The sequence below is a fragment of the Bradysia coprophila genome, assembly GCF_014529535.1.
Source record: "Bradysia coprophila strain Holo2 chromosome X unlocalized genomic scaffold, BU_Bcop_v1 contig_26, whole genome shotgun sequence".
NCBI classification, from domain to species: domain Eukaryota; kingdom Metazoa; phylum Arthropoda; class Insecta; order Diptera; family Sciaridae; genus Bradysia; species Bradysia coprophila.
In genome coordinates this window covers 4,205,690-4,232,859 of record NW_023503313.1, presented here as the reverse complement: position 1 = coordinate 4,232,859, position 27,170 = coordinate 4,205,690, and the positions used below count along the sequence as shown (strand labels likewise).

Sequence of the window (27,170 nt, the reverse complement as noted above, 5' to 3'; positions counted from 1 at the left end):
TATGAACTCACAATGTGATATTTTAGCATATCGTTCTATTGAAAACACTACGGTCTGTTATTTGGTAAGCATTGAATGGGAGGGAGTTTATGGTTGCAGATTTTCACATATGAAAATACGAAAGTGTTACGGTTGATGTGTGGAAATGTGTGTAGAATATCACTGCGGTTTATTTACGACTCTTAAGATTTAAGCGTTAATAAGATGTGGAAAACGGAAACGTTGAAATGGAATTAGAGTTTGTAGTAGGGAAGAGTTATGGAAAAAGTTATGATGAGAATACGAATAGCGAAAATTGTGGTTCATTTCCAACTGAAATGTAACATTTCATTGAAAAGGAAATTGTGAATGCAGATTTATGTTGTACAATTTTGCATTTTAATAAAAATGAGTCTCGTTATTATTTATAAAAGTTTGCAAGCTTTGGTTACGTAATAGGTACAGTTGGAACTTTCTGCAGCATTTTGACTGAGATTAATTCTGAGTAAAAAAAAATTCCTAGATTTTCGTTGATGTTAAGTTGGCCAACTTTTAAATTAGACTTAGTTCTTGTTTTATCAGTTCTCAACAGCTCCATGCTTACGTATGAACGTGTGGATCCGTGTGTAACTCTAGAAGTGCATAGCCTTCGGTGTGATTATTCTTTTTGATAATCAATTTTTATTTCTTGATGGCAAATGGGAATTAATGTGAGTGTGGGAACATTTATTACCGCACTTAAGGCGTGGAATCAGATCAGGTTTCCTGATGGACCTGACTTATTCAACTTTGGCCTGACCTGGATTTACTATAAACCTTTCTGTAATTTATACAGTGTGTTCAAACTAAATTCGAACACCGTAAGATTTTTTAGAGTTTCTAAAGTCATAAATGTCAAATAGCAAAAATGCGTCCGTTTCAGCCTTTTTCTCAGGCGCACTTTTTATTTTGAATTTTTCATCTTTTTCAATTTTTCGTTGTTTTGCTACAGAAAGTGTTCAATTTTAGGTTTTATTATTTTATTTTATAATTTGGAGGCAATAATAATAATAATAATTTGGAGGGCTGTAATTTACGTCCGGGCAAATAAAAGAATCAATAGAAATAAGTAACTTTTTTAAAAAGTTTTATCAGATTTTTGTCGTATAGTGGCCGACTTTTAATTTTTTGGTATAGTGGCCGCGCGACTTTCAATTTTGTGGATTATTTCGATTCAGCTGTTTGACAGTCTGGTCCATGTAAACAGGGAAAGTCAGTTAATTTTATAATCAGTTGTAGATGAAAGTAGCAACAGTGGTTTGTTTATTATCGTTAACAATACGACTAAAGATAGTGTATTCGTTGTTTTTAGAAGATATTTTTTTGCGTGGAAAATATGTTTCGCATGGATAGCATGCTTCAGATGGAAAACATTTTTCAGATGGGAAACATATTTCAGATAGAAAACATGTTTCAAATGGGAAACATATTTCAGATATTAAACAAATTTCAGATGGAAAGAATGTTTCAAATTGAAAACATGTTCCAAATGGAGAACATGTTTCAAACGGAAAACATTTTTCTGATAGTAAACATATTTCCAATAGAAAAATATTTTAGGTAGAAAACATGTTTCAGATAAGAACATGTTTTAGATAAGGAACATGTTTCAGGCAAGGAACATGTTTAAGATAAGAACATGTTTCAAATAAGGAACGTGTTTTAGACAAGGAACATGTTTAAGATAAGAACATGTTTAAGATAAGGAACATGTTTCAGATAAGGAACATGTTTCAGATAAGGAACATGTTTCAGATATGAAACATGTTTCAGATTCGAAACATGCTTCTGATGGGAAACATATTTCAGATAGAAAACACGTTTCAAATGGGAAACATGGTTCAGATAAGAAATGTGTTTCACATGGAAAAACATTTCTGTGTGGAAAACATGTTTTGTGTCGAAATAGTATATTATCAGACGGAGAAAAAGTGCGATGAAGTCGCACTTTTTTGGTCCTAGGTATGAAAAGTTTTGTTTTTGACCCAGGTGGTGAAAACGCCCAAAAATGACATGAGTGGGTACGAAAATTGATGTCACTGGAAACGAAAAGTAAAAGAAAAGGTGAGAGAAAAAGTTGTTGTTTTGGCTCTCTACCTGGTGAGGGAATGTGAAGTTTTTTTCCGCCTGAATGAAAACTTTTTTTCTAATTTGAGCTGAATATTGGAACTTCATAAAATACTTCGTAAAACTTCGAACAGTTCTTTTTGTCTCTTTTACACATGTTTTTTCTTACAAATTACGGCATATTGGCTCTTCCTTTTCCTTTGAATTTCGATGAATCTAGAGCTTTTGTTTCATAACCCAGCTTTAGGCATTTCGTCAGAAAATTTTCGAATGTTTGTATTAACCTTTACGAAGTTTTTTTATGCGATATTCCAAAGTATTAGCATCTAAACTATTCTAATAAGACTTTCCTCTTCGTCTAAAATGATTTTAGTTTTAGTTGAAACAAATGTCAGAGTTTACCGCCATTGATAAACTTACCTTTCGCGATTAAATTTAATTCAAGAAACTTCTAAGCTAGGCTTTGATTTTCTTCCATAAATGGTCTCAATAGAAGCCACACACACTGAACGGTCCTTTATAGTCCGTAGAATAAGAATGTGTGTTCTTAGTATTGAATCGACAAATGTGTCGTAAATTCTTTGAATTACCAAATCTGAAAAATTTTAATCAGTAGGGTAAAGGTTAGTCGTGCTTCATTGACGCTGCCTTGTAACGTGTGTATAACCTTGAAAATGTCAATAAATGTTACGCGTTACCGAAGAACTATACTAATACTATTCATCTATGAAAAATTTACGACAAAAATCTGATAAAACTTCAAAATAAGTTATTTATATTAATTCTGTTATTCGCACAGTCTCAAATTAGAGTATCGAACCTCCAAATTATAAAATAAAATATTAAAACCGGAAATTAAACACTTTGCGTAGCAAAACAACAAAAAAATTAAAATGACGAAAAATTCAAATTCAAAATAAAAAGTGCGCCTGCGAGAAAGTGTGAAACGGACGCATCTTCTGTTATAGGCCGATGCCATGAAATCGATGACTTTTAAAACTATAAAATATCTCAAATGTGTTCCGAAATAAAAAAAACGGACTGTAATAAATATCTTCGAAATTATCAAAATACAGAGGACTTCAGTGAAATTGACACATGAGTTTGCTGCAGCTGTTTAACATCTTGTTATCCAATCATAACAACACAGCTTATACGTCCTTATATACAATTTTACCACTACAACCGTTGCGTGCGTGTAACTATTTCGACAAGTGCACGTAATTTTGTTTGCATGAGTGTCTGAATTTCACTAACGCCTCCTGTATCTCCGGAAAACCTTACATAATTCCTAACCCGTGAATAAGTCAATTATGATTTTACCAACACGAATGAAACATGAAGGAAAATCGATTATAATTGTCAACTGATCTCGACAATACGTTGGAAATTTAATTTAGTAAGATTAAATGATTGAATGACAACTGTTTAAAGGGAACAATGAATTTCAATTTCATTTGACAATATTCGCAAGATATGTTGCACTGTTTTAACTCGGTTGAACATTTTAATGAAAATACTGCGAGGTTAAGGTAAGTATATACCAATACCTATCTATCTATCTTCAACAGACTTATAATTTTGAGCAACTGTTCTCCAACTTTACTTGTCGTCGTGTGCCCGTGTTTCATGATTTAGGCAATAATTACTGCCATTAGTCTGACCCCCCTGACCCCTCCATCTAATTATGACGTACCAACTTTTACCAACAGCATACTAGTATTCAGATATATGAATGCATCCCAATAAAGACAGAGTAATTATTGTAACCATCGAACAAAACGTGAAATTTGGACGCCCAAACAAAATCCATTTAATGCTGGAATGTTCACGTAAAACGTTATATTTTGCTTAAATATCAGATTACAGAACGCTTATCATTCCCACTCTCGGCTTATTCAAACAAAAAATCTAATAAACGTCTTATTTTCCACTCATGACTTTTTTTCTAGTATTATTCAGAACTCATATATAGCAAAACCCAGCGGCTAAACAAACATTTTATGGTATACAAAGTCTACTTATCCACCCTCAAATCGAACAATGTTCTCATTCAGTTTAACATCGTTAGACTTCTTATTTCGATGGTTGATGAAATTTTCATTTTGTATGTAAGCTTTCCGCACTCTTAACACAACGAGAATCCGAATCACATCGTATCACATCAATCAAAATATATTTATATAATTGACAATCGCTGTTATTAATATTTATTTAACATTATATTGACATAATGGTAAAGAAAGGGAAATTTTTATACTCAAGTCTATCTTATTGTGGATAGAATTCTGGAACATTTCCAAATAGATTGACTTTTTCGTCGATATATTGTGACATGGAAGACGAGTTTGCTAAACATAAAATAATAGAAGTTATAATCCCAGTTACATGAAGATGTGTGCGTATATATAAAGAACGGAATTTCGGTAATAAAATAGGATTGAATGTAACGTCCTCGATAACGTTCTCTAGATGAAGTAGAACCAACAAACTCAAACTAATAAACTGCAAAGCGAGTGATATTTTCAATCTGATGAGATCGGTTGCAATAAAAAGTCACCAAACAGAAAGGGGACCATTCACAAAACATATAATAAAAAAGAAAGAGGGTATAAGAGGTCAGAGTTGAAGTGTTTATTTTTTATTTCATAATAAAATGGCAAACGAGTGGAAGCAAATAAAATTTCTTCACATAACAAATACCAAGAGAACAAATTGAGAACTTAGTGTACAAATCACAGTTTTACTGTTGAATGTCACTAATTTTCTTGATATGAAATTCAGGAGATGCAAAGGAATTTATAATACACAAAGTCTGATTATATTTAACTCAGAAAATACATTGCAACAATCAGAGCTCCCACACAGTCTCTGTACTTTTCCGTAATTGTTGTATTGCCCCCAATACGACAAGCATTTGTTCTACGCCTTTTGTATTTAAAGTCTACAAGGACCCTAATGCGAAAGTTGCAAAAAACATAGATACTAAACAAATTTATTTGACAGAATCATAGTCTTGCGTCAGGGCTTTATTTTCCATGTAAATAAACAGAAACAATTTTTCAGCTTAACTATTCGAACAAGGTCGGAATTTTACACATTGAATTTTTACCTAATTGGTCCACTTAGCGGTTATCACAGCCTGTGCTCATTTTAGAGCTTTCGTCAAGAGAATTATATGGGTTATAACCTTGCATTAGGCGGTGAATTTCAACAATTTTACACGAAAACAATTCCTTATCAGTCAAACATAGGTGACAACTAAGTTGTCGGTGGTGAGATGTCAATTATTCGGTGTTGTAGGATTAATTACTCTAGTCCAGTTACATTGGTCATTTTTCCTAGCGAATTGCCGTAAAAGATTGGTATATGCTGGAGCAATTCGCTCAGAGTCTTTTTTGTAATTGCAGGCACGTTCTTGGTTCATGATTGTGTAATTAACTTCTGATATTTGCAGTTTACGTTTGTTGCTGTTACGATCAAGTATTTTAATTCTTTCAAAGTCGAATTGATGGCCAGTTGTTTTGGTGTGTAGCGCCAAATTTGTTTAAAGGCCTGTCGTGCCAGACAAGTTGATAATTTGAAAATTTTAGATTTCTAGTACGACACAGGCCTTACAGCGAAACTTTCATGGCCGTCCTGCGTAAAATAGAGCTTCACTTCAACATGGGATGTCTATTACAAAGATAGTCGGATACCTTCATCACACGACTTTCATTTTACATATTTTCTGATGTTTATCGACCTTTAGGACTTTATTTCCTGTTTGTATAATGCTTAGGGTGTTCCCGTAATTTTTACACGTAAAATATTCTTGTATCATGTTGTATATGCCACACTCTTAGATTTTCCAAAAATCCTATAATCCAATTTATTTTCAAAAACAACGTGCTTGCTGCCATTTTAATGGGGAAATAACGGGCTTCGATAGTAGTAGTATTTTATTAGTTTAGTGACGGAGCCAAGCTAAAAAAAATCACTCATACGTAGTCCCATTAAAGTCTTTACATTTTCGAGGTCATACTTTAAATTTTTAAATCTAAAAAAGTTTCTCTAGAGCTTCATTTACAACAGCAATAATTTGTGACTACAATATTTTACGTGTAAAATTAGGATTTTTATATTGCACAGATCGACCCTATTTTTAATCCCTGAAGAAATTATTTTTTTCAATTTTTAGTGAAGATTAAAAATCTAATCCCGAAAGAATTACTTTTTGAAAGTAATCCCCTCGGACCTAAATATTGTAATCCCATATTTTTATTTATTTTGAAAAACACTAAATATAGTTACACTCTCTAGGAGTAATTATTAAACCAATTAAGTAACTTCCTATTTACATATCTGCGAGAAAAGATCCAAAAATGCCAGTCGGCTCCGAAAACTCGGTTTTCAAGTGTGCTAAAAGTGTACTAAAAGGTCAAACTTATTTTTTTATTAGCAGTTTCTCAATCAGGGGTAGATTCTAGATTCTATCCGCTAGATTGCAAAATTGGTTACAGTATACTGTATACAACTACTAAAATCAAATTTCTTCAACAGGCGTCCAGTAAAATTTTTTAAATTCATGTCAATCATACTTGTGGAGATCCCCTCTAGTGATTTCTTGCAAAAGTAGCGATGGCTCATGACCTTTCAAAAAAAAAGTTGTTCAGCCGCACCGTCATTAGTATCGTAGTAAATTCATAATGGATAATCCATTTCTCCAGTTCCCTCTTCTATCTTTAATGCCTATCTTGTGCTGTGGTTCGAAATCCTAAATGGTCTAAAATGAAAAGGAATTCCATTATCATCACACGTCTATTTGTTGGTCTTTAACGAAATCGCATGAATGGCTTAACGTGATATTTGTCTGTCAAATTGTCAAGATGTTGTTGCAGCTTTGAGTGAACAAGGAACACTGTTACTCAGAGCCTTTGTAACGAATAAATTATTATTTTAATAGTCAGTCAAAACTGTGAATTTGAAATATGGTAATGTTGGTGAATCAGATATTTATGCATCTTTGAAATTGAAAACTTGTCTTATTCTCCTGACGGAAACGGTATGTACGGTGTTCCAAAATAAAAAATAAAAAACAATTTTTCATCTAAAAATAACTAAATATCAAATGTGAGCCTGTATATTGACTCGAACTTCACTGTGCGTAACATTTTATGATGCATAACGCTTTTAAGTAACAGTTTTTGCCATTGACTATTTTTTTTAAAAAACTTTTTCGTAAATTCTCGAAAATATGGGAAAATTTAGGAAAATGACTTCACTGTCACTGGTTTTTTCCATTTGACTTTAGCCAATCATTTAGAACGATGTGATCATTCATTTGCGCAAAATGTAGAATGAATGGTGGGAACGAGTACCTCAGGTCTGCCGTCTAGTACAAATACAAGTACAAATACAAATACGTATAGCTTTACACGCAAGATGAATCTCCTTATAGGGGATGAAACTACCAGGAAAATGCCTCAGTTTTCGAAGTGAAAAAATGATATGAAGGCATTCAGCATAAATTAGCATTAGCCACGCATAGTGTAGAAGCTGCAAACATTTCTGTTTTTACGTAACAGTTTAAAACTCAGATCTCAACTTTCGATCTTCTAATCCCAAAAGTTCCATATTCTTTTTAACATTCAAACGCTTGTCTTTTACAATACAATTTATAATCCATACATAGCCCGTGCATCCTGCATAATCCCGTGAAACAGACAATTCTTACACTATGTATTCTAATTGTATCAATCTGAGAAATATATCTCTCTTTTTATGCTCTATTTATATGGTATGAATTTATTAGGGACGAGGGGGGTTGTCCTATACTGATTTATACATGATTTCGTAGGACCATAAAAATTGTGTGCAGGAAAATCTACTTTACATTTATTTATTATAAAGTTATGGTTATGACTCAATTTAGTAGAAGCAAATTGATGTTGAATATTATAGCTTCCCTTTAACAGAATGATGAATTCGAGGGTGGGTTTTTATGAATATTTATAATTTGGGATGGGAAAATGAATTAAACAATAATGGATTGGAGTGAAAAAGCGTTCAGTTTTCGCTATGATTGATGAAGTTATAATTGGATGAGTATATGCATATTCACGTTTATGGAGTACCAGAACTTAATAGAAAGCAGAAACTTGTCGTTTGCAGAAATACTGTCGGTATAATTATAAGTCTATTAAAATATTTGTTTGCACCATTTGGTGACGCTTTTAATGTACTAATAAATTCGTACTTGCTGAGATCTTAGGAGCTCGTCATTGCAGTCAGAGGTAGTGCAATTTCAGCATGAATTTGCTTCAACTGTTTTTCAGCTGATTCACATACAATCAAAATTGTTCTTATACGTCTTCGTACGGTTGATATTGCTAAACGCACGCGATTGGTAGTGGTAAAACCGTATAAAGACGTATAAACAGTTTTGATTGTATGTGAATCAGCTGAAAAACATCTGAAGCAAATTCAAGCTGAAATTTCACTGCCTCTAACTGTAACATTAAAATATCCCTAATAAGGATTTCTGTTCGATAAATTAATTAATCTTTGGTTAAAATCCTCTAATACATCTACTGACGGTATTTAATGAAATTGATAACTGTCATCATGGCCCTACGTTAGTGAAGGGCCGTGACGCAAGTCCGTTCACACTGAAAATTTTGACAAAAAATTTTTCCCGCAGGACTGAGGAATCATGGCCCTACGTTAGTGAAGGGCCGTGACGCAGGTCCGTTCACACTGAAAATTTTGACAAAAAATTTTTTCCGCAGGACTGAGGAACATATATACACGAACTTTTTGACTTTTCCCCCTTTGCTCATACTACCTCCAAAGTATTTTTATTCTTAAAGTTTGCGTCAAAAAGTGGCAGATGATTCGGCTTTCTTCCGTTTGAATTCCATTTTTTAAAGGAATATGTTTCACAATTTTAAAAATTTTCCTTCCTCAACATCTGCCACTTTTTGACGCAAACTTTTTTATTATAATTTTCTTCCTAAAATTTTTCTGGTAAGATTTTTGTTGATAAAACTTTCGCGTACTTTCCTCATCAGCTGTCATTTGTGACGCAGACCTTTTTGCGTGTCGAATCTGTAAGCGTCACCTACACCGATATCAGTTCTTTTGGAAGTGGATAACAGGACTTGCGTCACACCTCCACTGTAAGTGGTTTTGGGCGATAGTTAAAAAGTACGAATAAAAATTTTCTGAAAATTTCTAGAAATTTAATCTAGTTCTACAGCGGCCGAATTTCAACTTTGAGCACTATTTCGATTCAGCTATTTAACCAGCTAGTCCATGTAAACAAACAAAGCCAGGTTATTTTATAATCAGGAAGTGGATAAAAATGGCAACAGTGGTTTGTTCATTATCGGTAACAATACAACTAAAAGAGTGTATTCGTGGTTTGTTAATGCATAAATATATCACGGTGAGCTTGCATTTTTTTCATGCTTGCTTAGGGAACCGAAAAAAAATGTCAACTTTGGAAGCCGAAATTGCTTTTTTTTTACTTTTGGTTCCCTCAGCAAGCATGAAATGACTAATTCGACCTCTCGTGGGCAAGAAATGTTTTTAGTGGTTTTATTAGAGGGCAGTACCGCGAGTAAGAATAACACAACAAGAAAATATTTCCATGGTAATTTTTTTGGAACCTTTTGGAAGCTTTGAATGCTGACTTAGCTAGACGTTAGAGGAAAATTACCACAAACATATGTGTAAATCAGGTTTAACCGACTCCAGATACACGTAATTAATGTAAGAATTGCTTTAAATAACTTAAACCACTTATTTATGAAGAATGAATAACAATTCACTCATCCTAAAGGAACGGGCACTTGAAGATTGATGACAAATATCAAATTTCGTCGTAGTGTGACTTTGCTGCAAAAACAAAATATCGTAACAGATACTTGTTATGAGCCTGGTGTGGCAAGTGTGGTATCGTTGCATAGCTTAGACTGTAGGCTGATCAGGCATTATTGTTTTGATGCAGACAGGGTCAACCTGTGTATTACAGATGAGTCCAAGTTTTGCCGAGGATGATGAAAATAAAATTTTTAAAATATTGTACTATTCAGACAAATTTTGTAAGATCCATTCTCCTCGATGTTTAATAGAGCATGAATGCTCTACCAATATCGCTATTCAAAGAGTTTCAAACTACCGTCATCTTGGAAATATCACGATTTAAAAATGTCGAAATTGTTAGACTTTAGCGGGCTGTGGCTATATGGTGAGGTTGTCGATGGAAGCCATTTAAACACAAATTAGCTTAGAATTAGTCCCTCTATCCGTTGCGATAACAATCTGTATTCAAATTGACTCGTTGGTCCCGCACGGCCATATGTGCCGGTTCTCCGAAACGGCTGGATGGATCCGGGAACTGAATGTGGTTTCTTATAGTACTCGAGTCCCTCAATAAGAACATGAAGAAAAATCAGAGGTGGTATCGCGACTCTATTTAAGTTTTGTTCAAACCCCACCGTGCCAGAACATTTTTAATTGATCGATTTTGACTGTTTTACAGAAATCTTGATTTGAGAATCAGTATAGAAATTCGTAGTGAACATAAAAAAAAAACTAAATCCTTTGATATGACCGACTGATCATCATTCAACACAATTATTAACATCCACAAAAAAATTCCACTTAACAAATCAGTTAGAGATCATGCATTCAGAGCAGAATATGGGATAATTTTGTAAGTTTATGCATTTTTTCAAACTCATTTCTCATACATTTGAAAGCGTTCGCATATTTCGTAGTAAATTCACATTTTTCTACACTTCATAAACACAGCTAGTGGAATCTACGCGAAATCTAGTGCTCAGCGTAATAGATACATTACATAGCAAATAGTGAAACAGTTTAAAAAAATTGAGTAAAAGTTAGTTGTCATCTGTTCAGGAGCGCTATGCGAAAATTTGGGTTTTCCCGTTCGGTAATGATTATAGGAAGGCTAACTTTGAAGATGAACACAATCGGTCAAAAGTAGTCAAAAGACCAAAAGTAGTTACAAAGGTAGATCGTACATGATGTGGAAACTTTAAGTTAAGGCTCGAATTAGCAACAAGATCTGACATTTACATTTTTACTAACGTCACTTTAACGCACTATTGCTTCAATATCAAAATCCATTTTAACTGCACTACACAAAATATATTCAATAGAGAGTTGTACCAAATTTGCAAACTTTAGATGCCTCTGTGGCATAAAACGTTGTATGAATCTCGGTGCTAAGTATGTGATTAAGTGATATGAAACGCGATCTGATACTTTGCACTCGGTGTTATAATATTTATTTGTGCAACTCGAGATCATATATCTCCGAACTTAGTCCAAGTCCAAAATTTAGAACCCGCCTCCTGTAGAAGAAAGGACCAGCCTCTTTTCAATTTAAGTTCATAATGTTAACGTTAAAGGTGTGTCTAATTTAAGTGAAATAGCCGTGTCTTTAAAACAGGCAGTCCATTTTAATAAAATAAAATATTTCTTACCGATTCTGGACTGTCCAACTTTTTTCGCGAGTCTTATTTCTGGACTGTCCAACTTTTTTCGCGAGTCTTATTTCTGGACTGTCCAACTTTTTCTTCGACTCTTATTTCTGGACAGTCCAATTTTCTTCTTACGAATCAATTCTGGACTGTCCAACTTTTTTCGCGAGTCTTATATCTGGACTGTCCAACTTCTTTCGCGAGTCTTATTTCTGGACTGTCCAACTTTTTCTTCGACTCTTATTTCTGGACAGTCCAATTTTCTACTTACGAATCAATTCTGGACTGTCCAACTTTTTTCGCGAGTCTTATTTCTGGACTGTCCAACTTTTTTCGCGAGTCTTATTTCTGGACTGTCCAACTTTTTTCGCGAGTCTTATTTCTGGACTGTCCAACTTTTTTTCGCGTGTCTTATTTCTGGACTGTCCAACTTTTTTCGCGAGTCTTATTTCTGGACTGTCCAACTTTTTTCGCGAGTCGTATTTCTGGACTGTCCAACTTTTTTCGCGAGTCTTATTTCTGGACTGTCCAACTTTTTTCGCGTGTCTTATTTCTGGACTGTCCAACTTTTTTCGCGAGTCTTATTTCTGGACTGTCCAACTTTTTTCGCGAGTCTTATTTCTGGACTGTCCAACTTTTTTCGCGTGTCTTATTTCTGGACTGTCCAACTTTTTTCGCGAGTCTTATTTCTGGACTGTCCAACTTTTTTCGCGAGTCGTATTTCTGGACTGTCCAACTTTTTTCGCGAGTCGTATTTCTGGACTGTCCAACTTTTTTCGCGAGTCTTATTTCTGGACTGTCCAACTTTTTCTTCGACTCTTATTTCTGGACAGTCCAATTTTATTCTTACAAATCAATTCTGGACTGTCCAACTTTTTTCGCGAGTCTTATATCTGGACTGTCCAACTTCTTTCGCGAGTCTTATTTCTGGACTGTCCAACTTTTTCTTCGACTCTTATTTCTGGACAGTCCAATTTTCTACTTACGAATCAATTCTGGACTGTCCAACTTTTTTCGCGAGTCTTATTTCTGGACTGTCCAACTTTTTTCGCGAGTCTTATTTCTGGACTGTCCAACTTTTTTCGCGAGTCTTATTTCTGGACTGTCCAACTTTTTTCGCGTGTCTTATTTCTGGACTGTCCAACTTTTTTCGCGAGTCTTATTTCTGGACTGTCCAACTTTTTTCGCGAGTCGTATTTCTGGACTGTCCATATTTTTTCGCGAGTCTTATTTCTGGACAGTCCAATGTTCTACTTACGAATCCATTCTGGACTGTCCAACTTTTTTTGCGAGTCTTATTTCTGTCCAACATTTTCTTCGACTCTTATTTCTGGACAGTCCAATTTTATACTTACGAATCAATAAAAGGTTGAATTCCCTAGGTTTGGAACAAAACGCCTTTACGTTAAATTTCGTAAAAGGATGAATTCCCTAGGAACGAGCTAACGCCTTCACACAGACTAATTATTAGACGATGCGAGAGAAAAAAAATTAACTCCTAAGTTACCGACATTGTTCCGGCGCCCGGCTCGCATTGCGGCCCTCCGCTTCGCTACGGGGCAATGGGCCGGATCGCTCGGCGTGTTAAAACGCTTTTTATGTACAATTAAAATTGGTATTGGTTGGACAGTCCAGAATTGATTCGTAAGAAGAAAATTGGACTGTCCAGAAATAAGAGTCGAAGAAAAAGTTGGACAGTCCAGAAATAAGACTCGCGAAAAAAGTTGGACAGTCCAGAAATAAGACTCGCGAAAAAAGTTGGACAGTCCAGAATTGATTCGTAAGTAGAAAATTGGACTGTCCAGAAATAAGAGTCGAAGAAAAAGTTGGACAGTCCAGAATGGATTCGTAAGTTGAAAATTGGACCGTCCAGAAATAAGAGTCGAAGAAAAATTTGGACAGTCCAGAAATAAGAGTCGCGAAAAAAGTTGGACAGTCCAGAATTGATTCGTAAGTAGAAAATTGGACTGTCCAGAAATAAGAGTCGAAGAAAAAGTTGGACAGTCCAGAAATAAGAGTCGAAGAAAAAGTTGGACAGTCCAGAAATAAGACTCACGAAAAAAGTTGGACAGTCCAGAATTGATTCGTAAGTAGAAAATTGGACTGTCCAGAAATAAGAGTCGAAGAAAAAGTTGGACAGTCCAGAAATAAGACTCACGAAAAAAGTTGGACAGTCCAGAATTGATTCGTAAGTAGAAAATTGGACTGTCCAGAAATAAGAGTCGAAGAAAAAGTTGGACAGTCCAGAAATAAGACTCGCGAAAAAAGTTGGACAGTCCAGAAATAAGACTCACGAAAAAAGTTGGACAGTCCAGAATTGATTCGTAAGTAGAAAATTGAACTGTCCAGAAATAAGACTCGCGAAAAAAGTTGGACAGTCCAGAAATAAGACTCACGAAAAAAGTTGGACAGTCCAGAATTGATTCGTAAGTAGAAAATTGGACTGTCCAGAGTCGAAGAAAAAGTTGGACAGTCCAGAAATAAGACTCGCGAAAAAAGTTGGACAGTCCAGAAATAAGACTCGCGAAAAAAGTTGGACAGTCCAGAATTGATTCGTAAGAAGAAAATTGGACTGTCCAGAAATAAGAGTCGAAGAAAAAGTTGGACAGTCCAGAAATAAGACTCGCGAAAAAAGTTGGACAGTCCAGAAATAAGACTCGCGAAAAAAGTTGGACAGTCCAGAATTGATTCGTAAGTAGAAAATTGGACTGTCCAGAAATAAGACTCGCGAAAAAAGTTGGACAGTCCAGAAATAAGACTCGCGAAAAAAGTTGGACAGTCCAGAATCGGTAAGAAATATTTTATTTTATTAAAATAGACTGCCCGTTTTAAAGACACGCCTATTTCACTTAAATTAGACACACCTTTAACGTTAACATTATGAACTTAAATTGAAAAGAGGCGGGTCTTTTCTTCTACAGGAGGCGGGTTCTAAATTTTGGACTTGGACTATCTTCGGACATGTGAGATCATAATGTTCGAAAACTTCGAAGTTTAGATTCCTCTGTTGCATAAAATGTTTTATCACATACGCGCGGTGTTCGGATGTCAAAATTACTTACCTAGAAGTTTAATTCAAACATTACACTTCTGGTCAATGTTGTTGTCTCGTTTTCGCTTATGTGATAAAATAGAGTACACACTTGTCACTATCAGTCTCGGCAAGCCTCGACTTCTTCGTGACAAGTGTGTTAATATATATTATGAATCACGGTACGATGTACTTAATTAGGCTCACGATGTGTGATGTGTGATATTACACATCTAGAGCCTAATAAAGTACTTAGCAACCATCGCGTGTGCAAATAATGTTTTTTTCCCAGTATCCAAAATCAGATTTCCCGAATTCATCGGTATCCTTAAAATGTAGCTAGATTTCCCGATAAACAAGTTCTGATTTCCCGGTAAAAATTTTCTGCCCCTGTGAACGTCATATCTATTTTTTTTCAATTACTAGAGTAAATGTCAGATTTAAAATATTTTTCGTTTTATACTCTCAGCTGGGCCCACGAAAATTTTTGCGATTCTATGCTTTATTTTCTGACTTCAACCCAATATTTATAGCGTTTAGCGTCTGTGATTTTTACACAGTAATTGATCACGAGCGGAGCGAGCGAGAAAATTTTTCGATTTTCTACTTTGTTGATTCTATTTCTGACTTCTCAGCGAAATATTTGTCACGACTCAGCGACTGTGAAATTTTAGAAGAAATAGAATGATGGCGAGCGGAGCGAGCCAGAACATTTTGCGATTTTATCATTTCAAGTTATTCTATTTCTGACTTCTCAGCCATTTCGATTCGATTTATAGTTTTTTTTTTCAATTTCCCGGTAAGTTTGATTTCTCGTCTATTTCGATTTCACGTTTTTATAGACTTGCTGTTTTTTTTTGATTTCCCGATGAACTCGATTTCCCGATGAACTCGATTTCCCGTCTATTTCAATTTCGCTGTGAACGGTCTGACGTCCCGTTTTTTCAATTACTCGGTAATTTTGATTTCCCATCTACTTTCCCGTTTTTATATACTTCTCGGAAGTAGGTATCCCGAGTATGATTTCCCATACGATTTACCAGTGAGTTTGATTTCGCGTTTCTCTCGATTTCCCGTTTTTTCCGATTTCCCGTTTTTTCGATTTTTTGTTTTTCTTTTATTTCGCGTCCATTGCGATTTGCCGAGTTTAATTTCCCGTCTATGCCATAGACTCTATGGCGATTTCCCGTTTTTTCAATTTGAAGTTTTTTTTAATTTCCCGTCTATTGCGATTTCCCGTTTTTTTTCGATTTCCGGTTTTTTCGATTTCCCGTTTCTTCTCTAGGAGGTGTCCTATTTTTTTATTTCCCGGCTACACTTCCTGGTAGAATTTTTTTGACATTACTTTTGGTCCGGATTTCCCGGTATCTACATTTTTGGCCACAAAATTTCCCGGTATCCACGATACCAAGGATACACATTATTTGCACACGGGGCAACCATAAATAACCATTGCGTTAGTGCTTCCAAATATTTATTTTGACGATTGGAATGGATGTAGATCCCAAGCCAAAGGCGAGAGCTATGTTACACTTCTTAAAATAAAAATTATGAAACATGTCCGTACATTATTTTACGTACTTAAGGCCCGTCATTGGGAAATGACAGGACAGTTTCCCGAAAATGTATGTAAAATTTTATCACAAAAATTCACCGAAAAAATTCAAAGAAACTCACCTCTTATGCTTTCCATTGTATTCGGGCATAGTCTCTTTAGGTCGCCAAGGCATATTTGAACACTAAAACACTTTTTACTCGATGCAAAAACAAAAAGTTTTTTTTTGTTTTGTCGCGACAAAAACACAGAAAATATTTCGACACAACTGTGACACTCCGCTACTATAAGTACTAGAATGAATGTTTGCTGTGTTCACTTCGGCGATAAAATATTTGCATTCAAAAAAGTGTCGGACATATTATAAAAATCATGAAACAGTTGACAAAGGGTAGCGTATACATTTAATAATGCTCATCGACCATTTTTTAAAGCTTTACGAGAGCTCAGCGAACATTCTCTCAACGATGGGAGAGCATTTATTAAAAATTTAGCCTCTCGTAAGACTGCGCTGAGCGTAAATAAATGTTCGTTTCTCTTTAGTAAGCTAAGAAGACTTCGCGAAGTCTAATTATGCCATCTCTTTGAATAAAAATATCGGCTGAGTTCTAACAATTCTCCGCTGAGCTCAATAATTCTTCGCTGAGCTTTAACAAACCTCCGCTGAGCTCTAATAATTCTCCGCTAGGCTTCAGGAAGTGTCCGTTAGGCCTAAGCAAGTTGCAGGAAGGGTTTTTGCATCGAGTAAAAAGTGTTTTAGTGTTTAAATAAGCCTTGGGGACATAAAGAGACGGTGCACGAATACAATGGAAAGCATCATGGGTGAGTTTCTTTGAATCTTTTCGGTGAATTTTTGTGATAAAATTTTCCATACATTTTCGGGAAACTGTCCTGTCATTTCCCAATGACGGGCCTTAATCAATGTAAATAAAAATTTGATATGAGCGAAGTGACTTTTTAATATTATGTACACAGGTATGTACACAACTTTACACACGAACCATAAAATAAGAAACCTATTATTAAAATTGTAAAATTGTAAAATATCTAAGAATAGTAGACTACAGTCACCAAATGTCAATTTCATACATTCACTCGTTGCATCACTTTCAACTGTTTTGCCATTATTATAACAAAAGATCATTGTCATGTGCATTCGATATGTCAAATTAGTTGCCATTTTCACAAAGCTAACTTCAAACTTTGAAAAATTTATATTAAATTTTATTTTTAATATCAAATGCACTTGAAACAGTTGAAAGAGTAGAGTTTGTATATCCGAGCCGATGGCGAGGTATACAACTACACTTGTCGAAAAACAGTTGCCGAAACAAGTTGCTGAATTACACGATTGAATTTGCGTGTATCAGAAAGTTGTTTCCGAAGTAATGAAGTACGTAGCAGCATCCACTTTACTCTGGTTTACTACCTGCCCCATACGAAAGTTTGCCCGTGGAAAATGACAAAAAAATGAACCGAAAATAGTTCACATGCAAAATGGTTAATTTTCGAAAGGGACAAATTGCATTGGGCATGTAATAGAATTTTGCATGTTACACGTGGCGAAAAGTACGGTACTTTTCATGATTCAAGCACTTCCTTCGACACCCGCCCTAAGCATGTATAGTATTTTACAAAACTAAAAGATGAAAAGTAGTGTTTTCGTGTGAATTTTGTTGATCTGAGGCGAAGCCGAGGTCAATAAACACACGAAAACGAGATCTTTCAGCTTTCATACAGAGTTATGTAATGGATTTTATATGCTGAGGACTTCGAAAGATGTGCTTGAAACATAAAAAGTACAGTTTTCAACGCATGTAGCATGTAAATACTATTACATGACTAGGTATAAAAAGTAGAAAGTAGGGCTCGAAACATGAAAAGTTCGGTTTTTGATGCATGTAGCATGTAAAAATCTATTGGGGCATTTACATTGCTAAAATACGTAAAAAAAACTAATTGAGAATTAAAATATTGAAAATATTTACCGTTGATGCAAAGCATAACCGCTGAAATGATGAGACCCATATAGTAAATTTCCCTGACGCTGCCATTTTGTCCGTGATTCCGTGGCGACGGTGATAGTAACGGTGCGGGCATTTTGGTATCGGTTAAAAATCGAAAATCCTCATTTCTTGATGCAATACGCGTAATCCAAAATCGATCGTTTTTTGTTTTGTTTGTTTAATTGATAATTCTTACACTTTTTTTAATTACAAATTTTATTTTTTATATTTTTTTATGGGTTTCACAGAAGACTTTTATAATTGAGTTGTTTCTTTCTTTACCTAAATATCACAGGTTCTAATAATTTCTAATAAAAACACAATTTTCTCTTTGTGTACAAATCTAATTAACGGAAACCGAGTTAATATACACAAATAACCCAGTAAATAGACTCATGATAATGTAGACAATGAAAATAATAAAATGTTTTCGAAACAATAAGCGAAAGAAAAAAAACTTTCACTCCACTTTGCACTGAAAATCTACAGGTCTTTCAACAATAATACATTACGTAAACAATCATAAAATCAAACTGAAAAGCACATTTTGATCATATAAATCCAAAAACTGTTATGGATATTTAGTCAAAACTGCAACATTTAACCGAAGTGTTGTAAAATCCATGCAGTCGTCAGGGAATTCGGTCTAGGACTGATAAATCGTTTACATCTTCCACTCATCAACGAAATCACTTTAGCACAGATAAAAGAGACGGTGCGACGGTCTGACATTGGATTAAACAAGACAACCAGCGATCCAACAAACCAATGAACCCACAGTATATATACGCAGACGGTTTTATTGGATTCACCAAACATGGATGGCACTATGTTGCTATACAGCCGAAAAAAGAAAGGTAAAAATGAAGACGTTACAACTAACTTTTTTCAATGCGAAGCAATCTGTGTAAGAAATAACACAAAATCACGTGGTTTTGTGTATATTTATGTGGAAAATGAGATTAGGATTTCTCTTGGTGACAAAGCAGTGGAACAGAGAGGAATGATAGAAGTCCTTGCCAACATTCCTATGGATAGGTTGTGCCTAACGGTTGCCATTACGATTTTCCGAAAACCAGCGCATGCTCATTTACCGGATATGACGTAGTGTAAATCCTGTGGGCGTATATTTTCGGTTACAGAGAGGGACTTCGGTTCAGTTGTAAGCTCGAGTACGTTACAAATGTGACGAACAAATTTCAATAGAAGAATATCGCAATGTATTACCTCATGGTTCAAGTTCATGTTGATTTTTAATATATTATATACCTTCTGTTGAATGGTTCAAGGTGGATGTTAGCATACGTCTCATCGTATAACGATGCATATGTTTAATCGAACAGAGTGGTTTGTTTTTAGGAAATTCTCTGAAGGTTTTGTACGTGGATAACATTATTAAATAATTGATCGGTGATTTATACTCATGCTGTCTGAGGTTGGATGGGCAGTCAGTTGATGTGATTTAGTTTGTAATTGAAAACACATGTCTTACGTTAGAAAAAAAGGCATTTATCATTCGTCGTGAAGCGCCAAAATATTAACGATTGTGTGTGGTGTTTGATGAGCTGGCTACACGCATATTTCATGAATCTCGTCTGACTGCATGGACATTTTATAAGTCTCGAGATCTATAAGAAATAAATATCTAGTCAAATTTACTTCTTCAATGAAACAGTAAATTAAAACCGATAAGGTGGGGCTCCCCAACACTGAGCGAAATTTCTTACATGCCATGCGTATATCATTCGTGCCCCCTGTTAAAAAGTGTGGTAAGGTAGTTATACAGCGGGCTCGAATATTATATGTGAGAGACGTATTTCGCTTTGACAGAGATTTAAAAATATGAATTTTATTGAATTTACCTACGATTTACACCATATTAACCAGTTTATAGTAGTTATTATACATTTTAGCAGTTATTGGTATTAAATACTTTAAATTAAAAATTGACTTCTTTGGGAGTTGAACCGGGGACCTCTCGATCATGAGCCAACGATCTTTCTAATGTTGCAGTGTTGGTTGACATTTCTTATTGTTGAAGCGTACTTTGAAAGCCATAAACGTGTGTGGCATATAAGTTACACATAGCACGTTATAACGTAACGCACAATAATAATGATATGTCGTTTTTTAACATAACTGAATTTAAGTTCATAAAGCACGCGTAATTAGCTTCGACTTGATGGCAATATAGTTGTGGACTTGGATTATCAAAATACTGGATAATCAATTATAGATAAATTCAACTTAAACAACTTTCTGATATGATTACGAAATGAAATTACTTAATAAAAAATGAAAGTAAGTATTTTGACGAGAATTTTTCTAATTTACTATATCTACTACGTGTTAAGAAATATAAATATGATACAAATTCAATGACTAAGACCAACATCCACTATATACGTTTAACATACGTGATGTGCGTTAAACTTCCGTCCCACTCGTAAGTTATTCATATTCCACGTATATCACCACAATACGTAACGCATGAATATTCAAATCTGACAATCCACCTTCCCGACGAATTTTACACATACCCGGTGTATTGTATGAATTTTCTTTTTCTGGGTGTAATAACGACCTATTGAGAAGCATGATCTAAGATCCAAAACTGAAGATCCAAGAAAGATACTAAGTTCAGACACTATTGCTCGTGGCGAAGGTCTGCATTTCTAAACGCACATTCTACGACAATTTCCGCTATTAACATTTTTTAACGGGCGGAAACGGATTTGTTACACAGTTTTTTATGATCTATCGTCTTCGGCAAGTTTTGGTTATTTACCACTAAAATTCAGGCGTTCGCTGAGTAATGATTTTATAAGGCTCTGAAAATTTACTATGAGCGAATCGCAGGGTTAAAATAGCGGACGCTAAAATTTTTGATGGATAGAACGGTTTTTTTTCTCTCGGCAGAGCAAGCAGCAGACCTTCCTGCTTGAAAATGGAGTACATAATTGCATGAAAATATTTGTCTCACCTCTATCTTCCTTTCTACAAAAGTCAATACAAAGGCAGGTATGTACAAGTACAATGTGTATACGTCCACACAGCTGAGACAGGAGGTGTATTTACTTGAGTTGCTGTACCTTTCTGCAGCATAAAATTATGTTAAAGTTATAATTTTAGTTCTATGATGTTCTACATATGATGGAATTAATAACTCCAGCCATTGCAGCATTTGTGTTTATTTTGTCTTTCAGTTGTAACAGAAGAGCTTTACTTTGTTTCAGGTCAATGGATAAGATCACTGGCTCAAAATTTTCCGATATTACCGTTGGGTGCAAATATTAATATTTCATAAAATTGTATTAGTAGCAGAAGATCCGGTTGAGTTTATTCAGAAAACAGGAGACCAGCTTCTGTGAACTTTTATTTGGTTATAAATATTTTGCAATACGAGCATATTCACATACTTACTGGCCAAAAAAATATTAACGCGAACGTCAACATTAATAAAAATGCAACAATGAATATTTTGGACCAAACCCTACCTTGATCAAAGTAAGGTCATTTTTCATAACGGTAATTTTAAAGACGTTTGAATTTTCTAATTCGACCAGTTTGTGCGGACTCTCGCTAAGAAGAGGTTAATTTGGAAAAAGCGTGTTGACCAAAAATCAGTCTCTATCTACCTATTGTAATGTCAAAATATTCATAGATGCAGATGCTACACATTTCAGTGCGTAAATTGACAGGTATTAGTATTGTGGTAGGTGCTTCATATTTGTGTAATATCAACGCACTTCAAGCATGATCGGTACTCTAAATATAGTACTCAAACGGACAATGTACCGAACACATTTTGGCACTGTAAACATTTTTCATACAAAATAGTCCTCTATTTGACAGCTGTCACTCGAATCACTTTTGCTTGAAGTGCGTTGGTAATATGCTAGTTATGCCTTGCGATGTGTCTTTGCATGAAAATAATGACTAGAATTGTGTTAATTTGTGGTGATTTTGACGTTACATTAAATAAAATCTTGTTGCTAACACATTAGTAAATGGGGATTTTGCGCACACGATACGTTTTTGAACTCGCTTCGCTCGTATCAGAAATATCACATCTAGTGCCCAAAACAATACCACCACCAAATATAGCAGTATTTTATATGAAAAAATTTCGATTTTTTTCATAGTGTCAAAGTTAATAGCGATAGCGGAGTAGCGATAGCGGAGTTCTTGACGCAGTTTGTACTTCTTTAAAAGAAGGCAGCGAGCGCTACGAACATGGCAACTATATATAGACAAACATTTCAACTTTTTCAAATTGTCCAAAATTTAAAAAGAAATCCTTTTGATAATGAAAATAGGCTTCAATGCGACTTCAAAGATCTACCGGAGAAAACTCACTTCCAATTCTGCTGATCCCATACATTTGACTACATTTTGCCTTTATCGAGTTAATATAAATGTTTCACCTTTCTTTGTACATCTATGTTTGTTATTGCAAAAAAGAGAACTAAAAGCGAACTTTTGATAAATTATATACCAAAATAAAGCTGGATTTTTGAAAAAAAAAAAACTTGGATAAGTCTCATACAAAAATGTATTCTATATGCTTCCTACTGCGGGACGAAAGAAAAAAATGTTAACCCAAGGGCCGAAATCGACTGATATGTAAGCCCACGCGGCGAAAGCTTACATTTTTCTGTCGTTTTCGTCCCTTGGGCTTACATTTTTCAACTTTCGTCCCCAATAGGCCACATATAAAACTTAATACGTAAAAGATCTGCGTCGCGTGGCAGCTGTTGAGGAACACACTTCTAAGAAACCTTATCTGCCACATGCAACACAGATCTTTTCGGTAAAGTTTTACAGTCAAAATTTTCTTGATCAAATTTTTTGGAAATTGTAAAAGATCGAATTTGCGTCATTTACTCCTCTTTAGAGGTTTTTGTGGGATTCTTTTTCACTCTATTTTCAAGTGAAATAACTTTACTCTGGTAAATATCCATGAAATGTCATGGTCAATTCGAACAGTACATACATTCGAAGATACATAGAAGGGAACAGCGTTGCACACAAGATATAACGAAATACTATGTTAATTCCCAAGCGACAAGACAATTAGTCATTTATTTAAATAACATGTTAAGTAGAGCTAGTCAATTGTAACTTGTATATGTAAGGATACTCAGGTTTTTCTTTCTTTATTGAATGCAAGCCGTGTTGTTTGAAGGATTCATAAAATAGTAAAACGAATTATTAGCGACAAATATTTATTAAATGTCCATCCGAATAAGTGCAGTGAAGATTTTTTTGTTCATGGAATTTAATGAACCGTCGTTGCAATCAGAATTTAATTAATAGAACGTGAAAATGAAGTTTTCTTGAACGACGCTAACTCTCGTGTCATCAAGCAATAAAACTACTTTAATAGCAGTCTACTCTCCGAACGCCCATGAAAATATAATTTTGATGATAACTTTTCATTCGAATTATTTTAGAAAAAGGTGGCCTCTTCTTTTGGTGCCGAAATATATAAGGTTTCGATAGCCACTGGAATTGTCCAGATTGATGTAGTGTTCTCCGAAAAAACTAAAAACTACTAAAATTTGTGATTTTTGGTGATATTTTTGAACTTTTGTGTTTTCTCGGAGTAGAAGACTACATCAATCTGGACAATTCCGGTGACTATCGAAACTTTATATATTTCGGCACCAAACGATGAGGCCACTTTTTTCAAAAACAGTTTGAATGAAAAGTTATCATCAAAAATATATTTATGGGCGGTCGGAGTGTAGTTTGCTCTTAAAACCTTTCCTTACAATTCAATTCAATAGTTTTACCCTTTCGATTTTCGCTAATGTGTTATTTGTGTCATTAACTACTTTGCAGACAGATGCATTAAGACGAAGGACGAACCTCCAAACATTAAAAGCCAGTGAATATTGCAAGATGTAAACAAATAGAAATTATTTAATCCAACAAATCGGCTTAACGAAATTTCTTCTTTTTTTTGTATCAGGTCAAAAGCATTCAATGTATACGTCGATTTTTGAGCGTCGACAGTGTTGTACAAGGATAATATCCGATGCAGTTCCGCATGTTTGATGTAGTTTCGTTGGACGCTGTTCGCGAACAAGTTATAGCCCATTTCCCATGGTTTGCCCCTCCGTTCAAACAAAATTCAAGAATGTGAAGACACTGTACTGAAATACATGGTTATTTAGGGAAAACGCAGGTAAGACTATACTAAATATACGAAAGCTACCCAACAACATTTTCGGTTAAAAATGAATTAAAAAGAACGATCCAACGATTTACAATACAAATTTCAAACAATAATCGCATTAAATAGACTCAGACGTATCGTTGTTCTTTCCTTCCTTTTTGAAACGTATCACTATAAGACATCATTAACTGTCGTGAGGTATACTAAAGGAGATGCAGTTGCAGAAAAAAGACAAGAAGAACAAGTAGAGCCATCTACTAACGTAATTTTTACAAAGCTTTACGAATTAATTTCTTCCATTAAAGGTACGTGTGTCGCCATCTGCTTCCCTGCTTGGAATTCTCATTTTTATAAAGCTCTAACATATTTACGAAAGCTTTATGAACTTTAAGTTTATACTGTATTTCAGTTGAATGTAACCTTTATATTAGTCGGAATGCGCTGTGCTTTGAAAAATGATTTCAATGAAGTAAAGGCTTAGATGGTTCAGATATTTATAATGTAACGAATGTATGACACACAACATCAATATCAAAGAAAAGTTGTCTAAATGTTTTAGGGTTTTTGTTTAGACGACAAATAAAAGCCGTTGCCAAAGACCGAACAATGACAGCACTTTGCATTCAACATATATTTTTATGGTGTCATGTCCGTTGCAACGTTCTTATTCCCAAATGCAATGTCTTCTACATTGAACTATAATTTGAAAACAAACACAAATCCTGTAAAACAAAGCCTGATTTTCGAAAATATTAAATTAATGGTTGATTCAATGGACTGTACACAAAATGTTTCTCTTGATTTGCTTTCGCTTAAAAATAATAACTCAGTGAAGGAATCTCAACTATTCCTCTATAACATTATTCTTTGCATTACTTACAGCCAGAACAAACCCAAGTCGTACACACAGATAATTATCATTAAAAAAGTACCACCTTCCACCAACGAATTAACCGGTAATTTAAACATTCTTGTACTGTCCATACATACAGTCGGCGACTTTCAAAAAGCCTGACGCATTTTATTTCAGCTGATCCATTCATACAAACAAATGTGCTAATGCTTGTTTATACGGGTGAACAAAGTACACGCATGCGCGTGGTAATGGTAAAACTGTTTGAAGAGTTAAAACCATAACCAAAATATTTGGTTGTATGAGTGGATCAGCTGAAGAACAGCTGAAACGAAATTCGTCACTCATTTCAAAGTCACCCACTGTATTAATAGTTTTGGAGAATATTTCAAAATTTGCATTTATGATGTTAGTTAGAAATTTAGTTTACACAGTGGCGTTGCAGTCACACTTTCAAAATGTGATTAGGATGGCTAAACTAAATTTTGGCTTTAGCTACTTTTTCGTTTGTTTTTTTTTTTTAATTTTTTGTCGTCATTGTGACCGATGTGTAAACTAAAAAATTTGTGGATTCCATTGTTGTGGGACAAAGTGGGGTTGAATAAGATTATAATAACTTTGGAAAATCCGAAAACTATATTTCTTCGACTGTAAGAAGTCTAAAATTTTCGCAAATTTTTGTTTTCTGATTAGCTTTTGAAATTGAACCCACACTGTCGTATCTTGGAGAGAAAAGAACGGAAGTTATGATAAAAGAAAACACGCGTCTTAACTACAACATTATATATATTACACACTTGCCACGAAGAAGTCGAGGCTTGCCGAGACTGATAGTGACAAGTGTGTACTCCAGAGTTGGATCGGTTATCCGAAAAACCGAAAATTTAGGTTCGCTTTGGACCGAACCGAGAATTTCGGTTCGGATTGAACCGAACCGAAATCTTTATTTAACTTAATGACTATAAAATAAAGCCGGTATTGTTCTCGTTGAACTTCTAACTATGCCTGACCCTTTTTTCCTAAATAAAATTACACAAACTATCCTTACGGTTGATTGGAATGGTACATGGTAATGTCAACAGGACTATAGTTGTCTCCTTTCGCATGACGTCATATGGTTTCAAGGGCTACCCAAACATCTATAACGAACTCATTTTATGGAAAATTCTTAGAAATTGATAACCCTGATAACTGATGTAACTGTATATAATTGAAAGTTCTTTCTTCGTCTGTTCAATTAACACGCAGAGTGATCCTATTTGGAAAAATGCATGTCAAAATTTAATTTTATTCGGAAGACCTGAAATAAACTTATTTTGTTGACTCTAGGTTTATATTCATTATCTTAAATATGAAAAATTTCGGTCTATAAACGAACAATTTTTCGTGAATTTTCATAAATTTTCACGATTTTCGGGATTTTTACGATTCATGAAAATTCTCGAGAACATTTTTGTTAATACAAACTCTGTTCGGTTCGGATCAAGGCGATGAGAAAAATCGTCTTGAAGTGCGGTACCATTAAACGGACCTCATCATAAGTTTTTATTTGGATAGCATTCTAAAGCTTTAATTGTTCCACATTGAACCATACGTTGTCAACAAAAGAAGCGTAAAGAGAGTCGTTTCACTCACACGTACGTGTGGAATTGAAGAAACGTAAAGACAAGCGCTATTTCTGTGTGGTGGAATACGTGTGGAACAAATAAAACGAAAGAAACAAACGAAACCCACCAAAAATTCATTCTTATGATGAGGTCTGTTTACAATCAAACGTAAGGATTGTTTGTGTAATTTTTTTTAGGAAAAAGGGTCAGACACAGTTGAACAAGAACAATACCGGCTTTATTTTATAGTCATTAAGTACAATAAAGATTTCGGTTTGGACCGAACCAAAAATTTCGGTTCGGTTTGGACCGAACCGAATTTTTCGGTTCGGTTCAATCCGAACCGAAATCTTCG

The 27,170-nt window shown here is 34.8% G+C and overlaps 1 protein-coding gene and 1 long non-coding RNA gene across 3 annotated transcripts in view; one reads left to right on the top strand and one right to left on the bottom strand.

Annotated features, from left to right (window-relative positions):
- Positions 1–18,830, bottom strand: part of LOC119069335 (protein Skeletor, isoforms B/C) — a 64,902-nt gene extending 46,072 nt beyond the window's left edge. Inside the window, exon 1 of one of the 2 annotated variants that reach the window (XM_037173401.1) lies at positions 18,154–18,830. In XM_037173401.1, the coding sequence (XP_037029296.1) occupies positions 18,154–18,265 (112 nt within the window). In that variant the 5' untranslated portion in view covers positions 18,266–18,830. The remainder of the gene's footprint in view (positions 1–18,153) is intronic. The other variant, XM_037173402.1, reaches the window with a different exon arrangement.
- Positions 4–15,541, top strand: LOC119069336. Its single transcript, XR_005086309.1, has 3 exons — positions 4–14; positions 393–396; positions 15,346–15,541. It is a non-coding gene; the product is annotated as an uncharacterized LOC119069336 (long non-coding RNA).
- Positions 18,831–27,170: the final 8,340 nt, after the last annotated feature.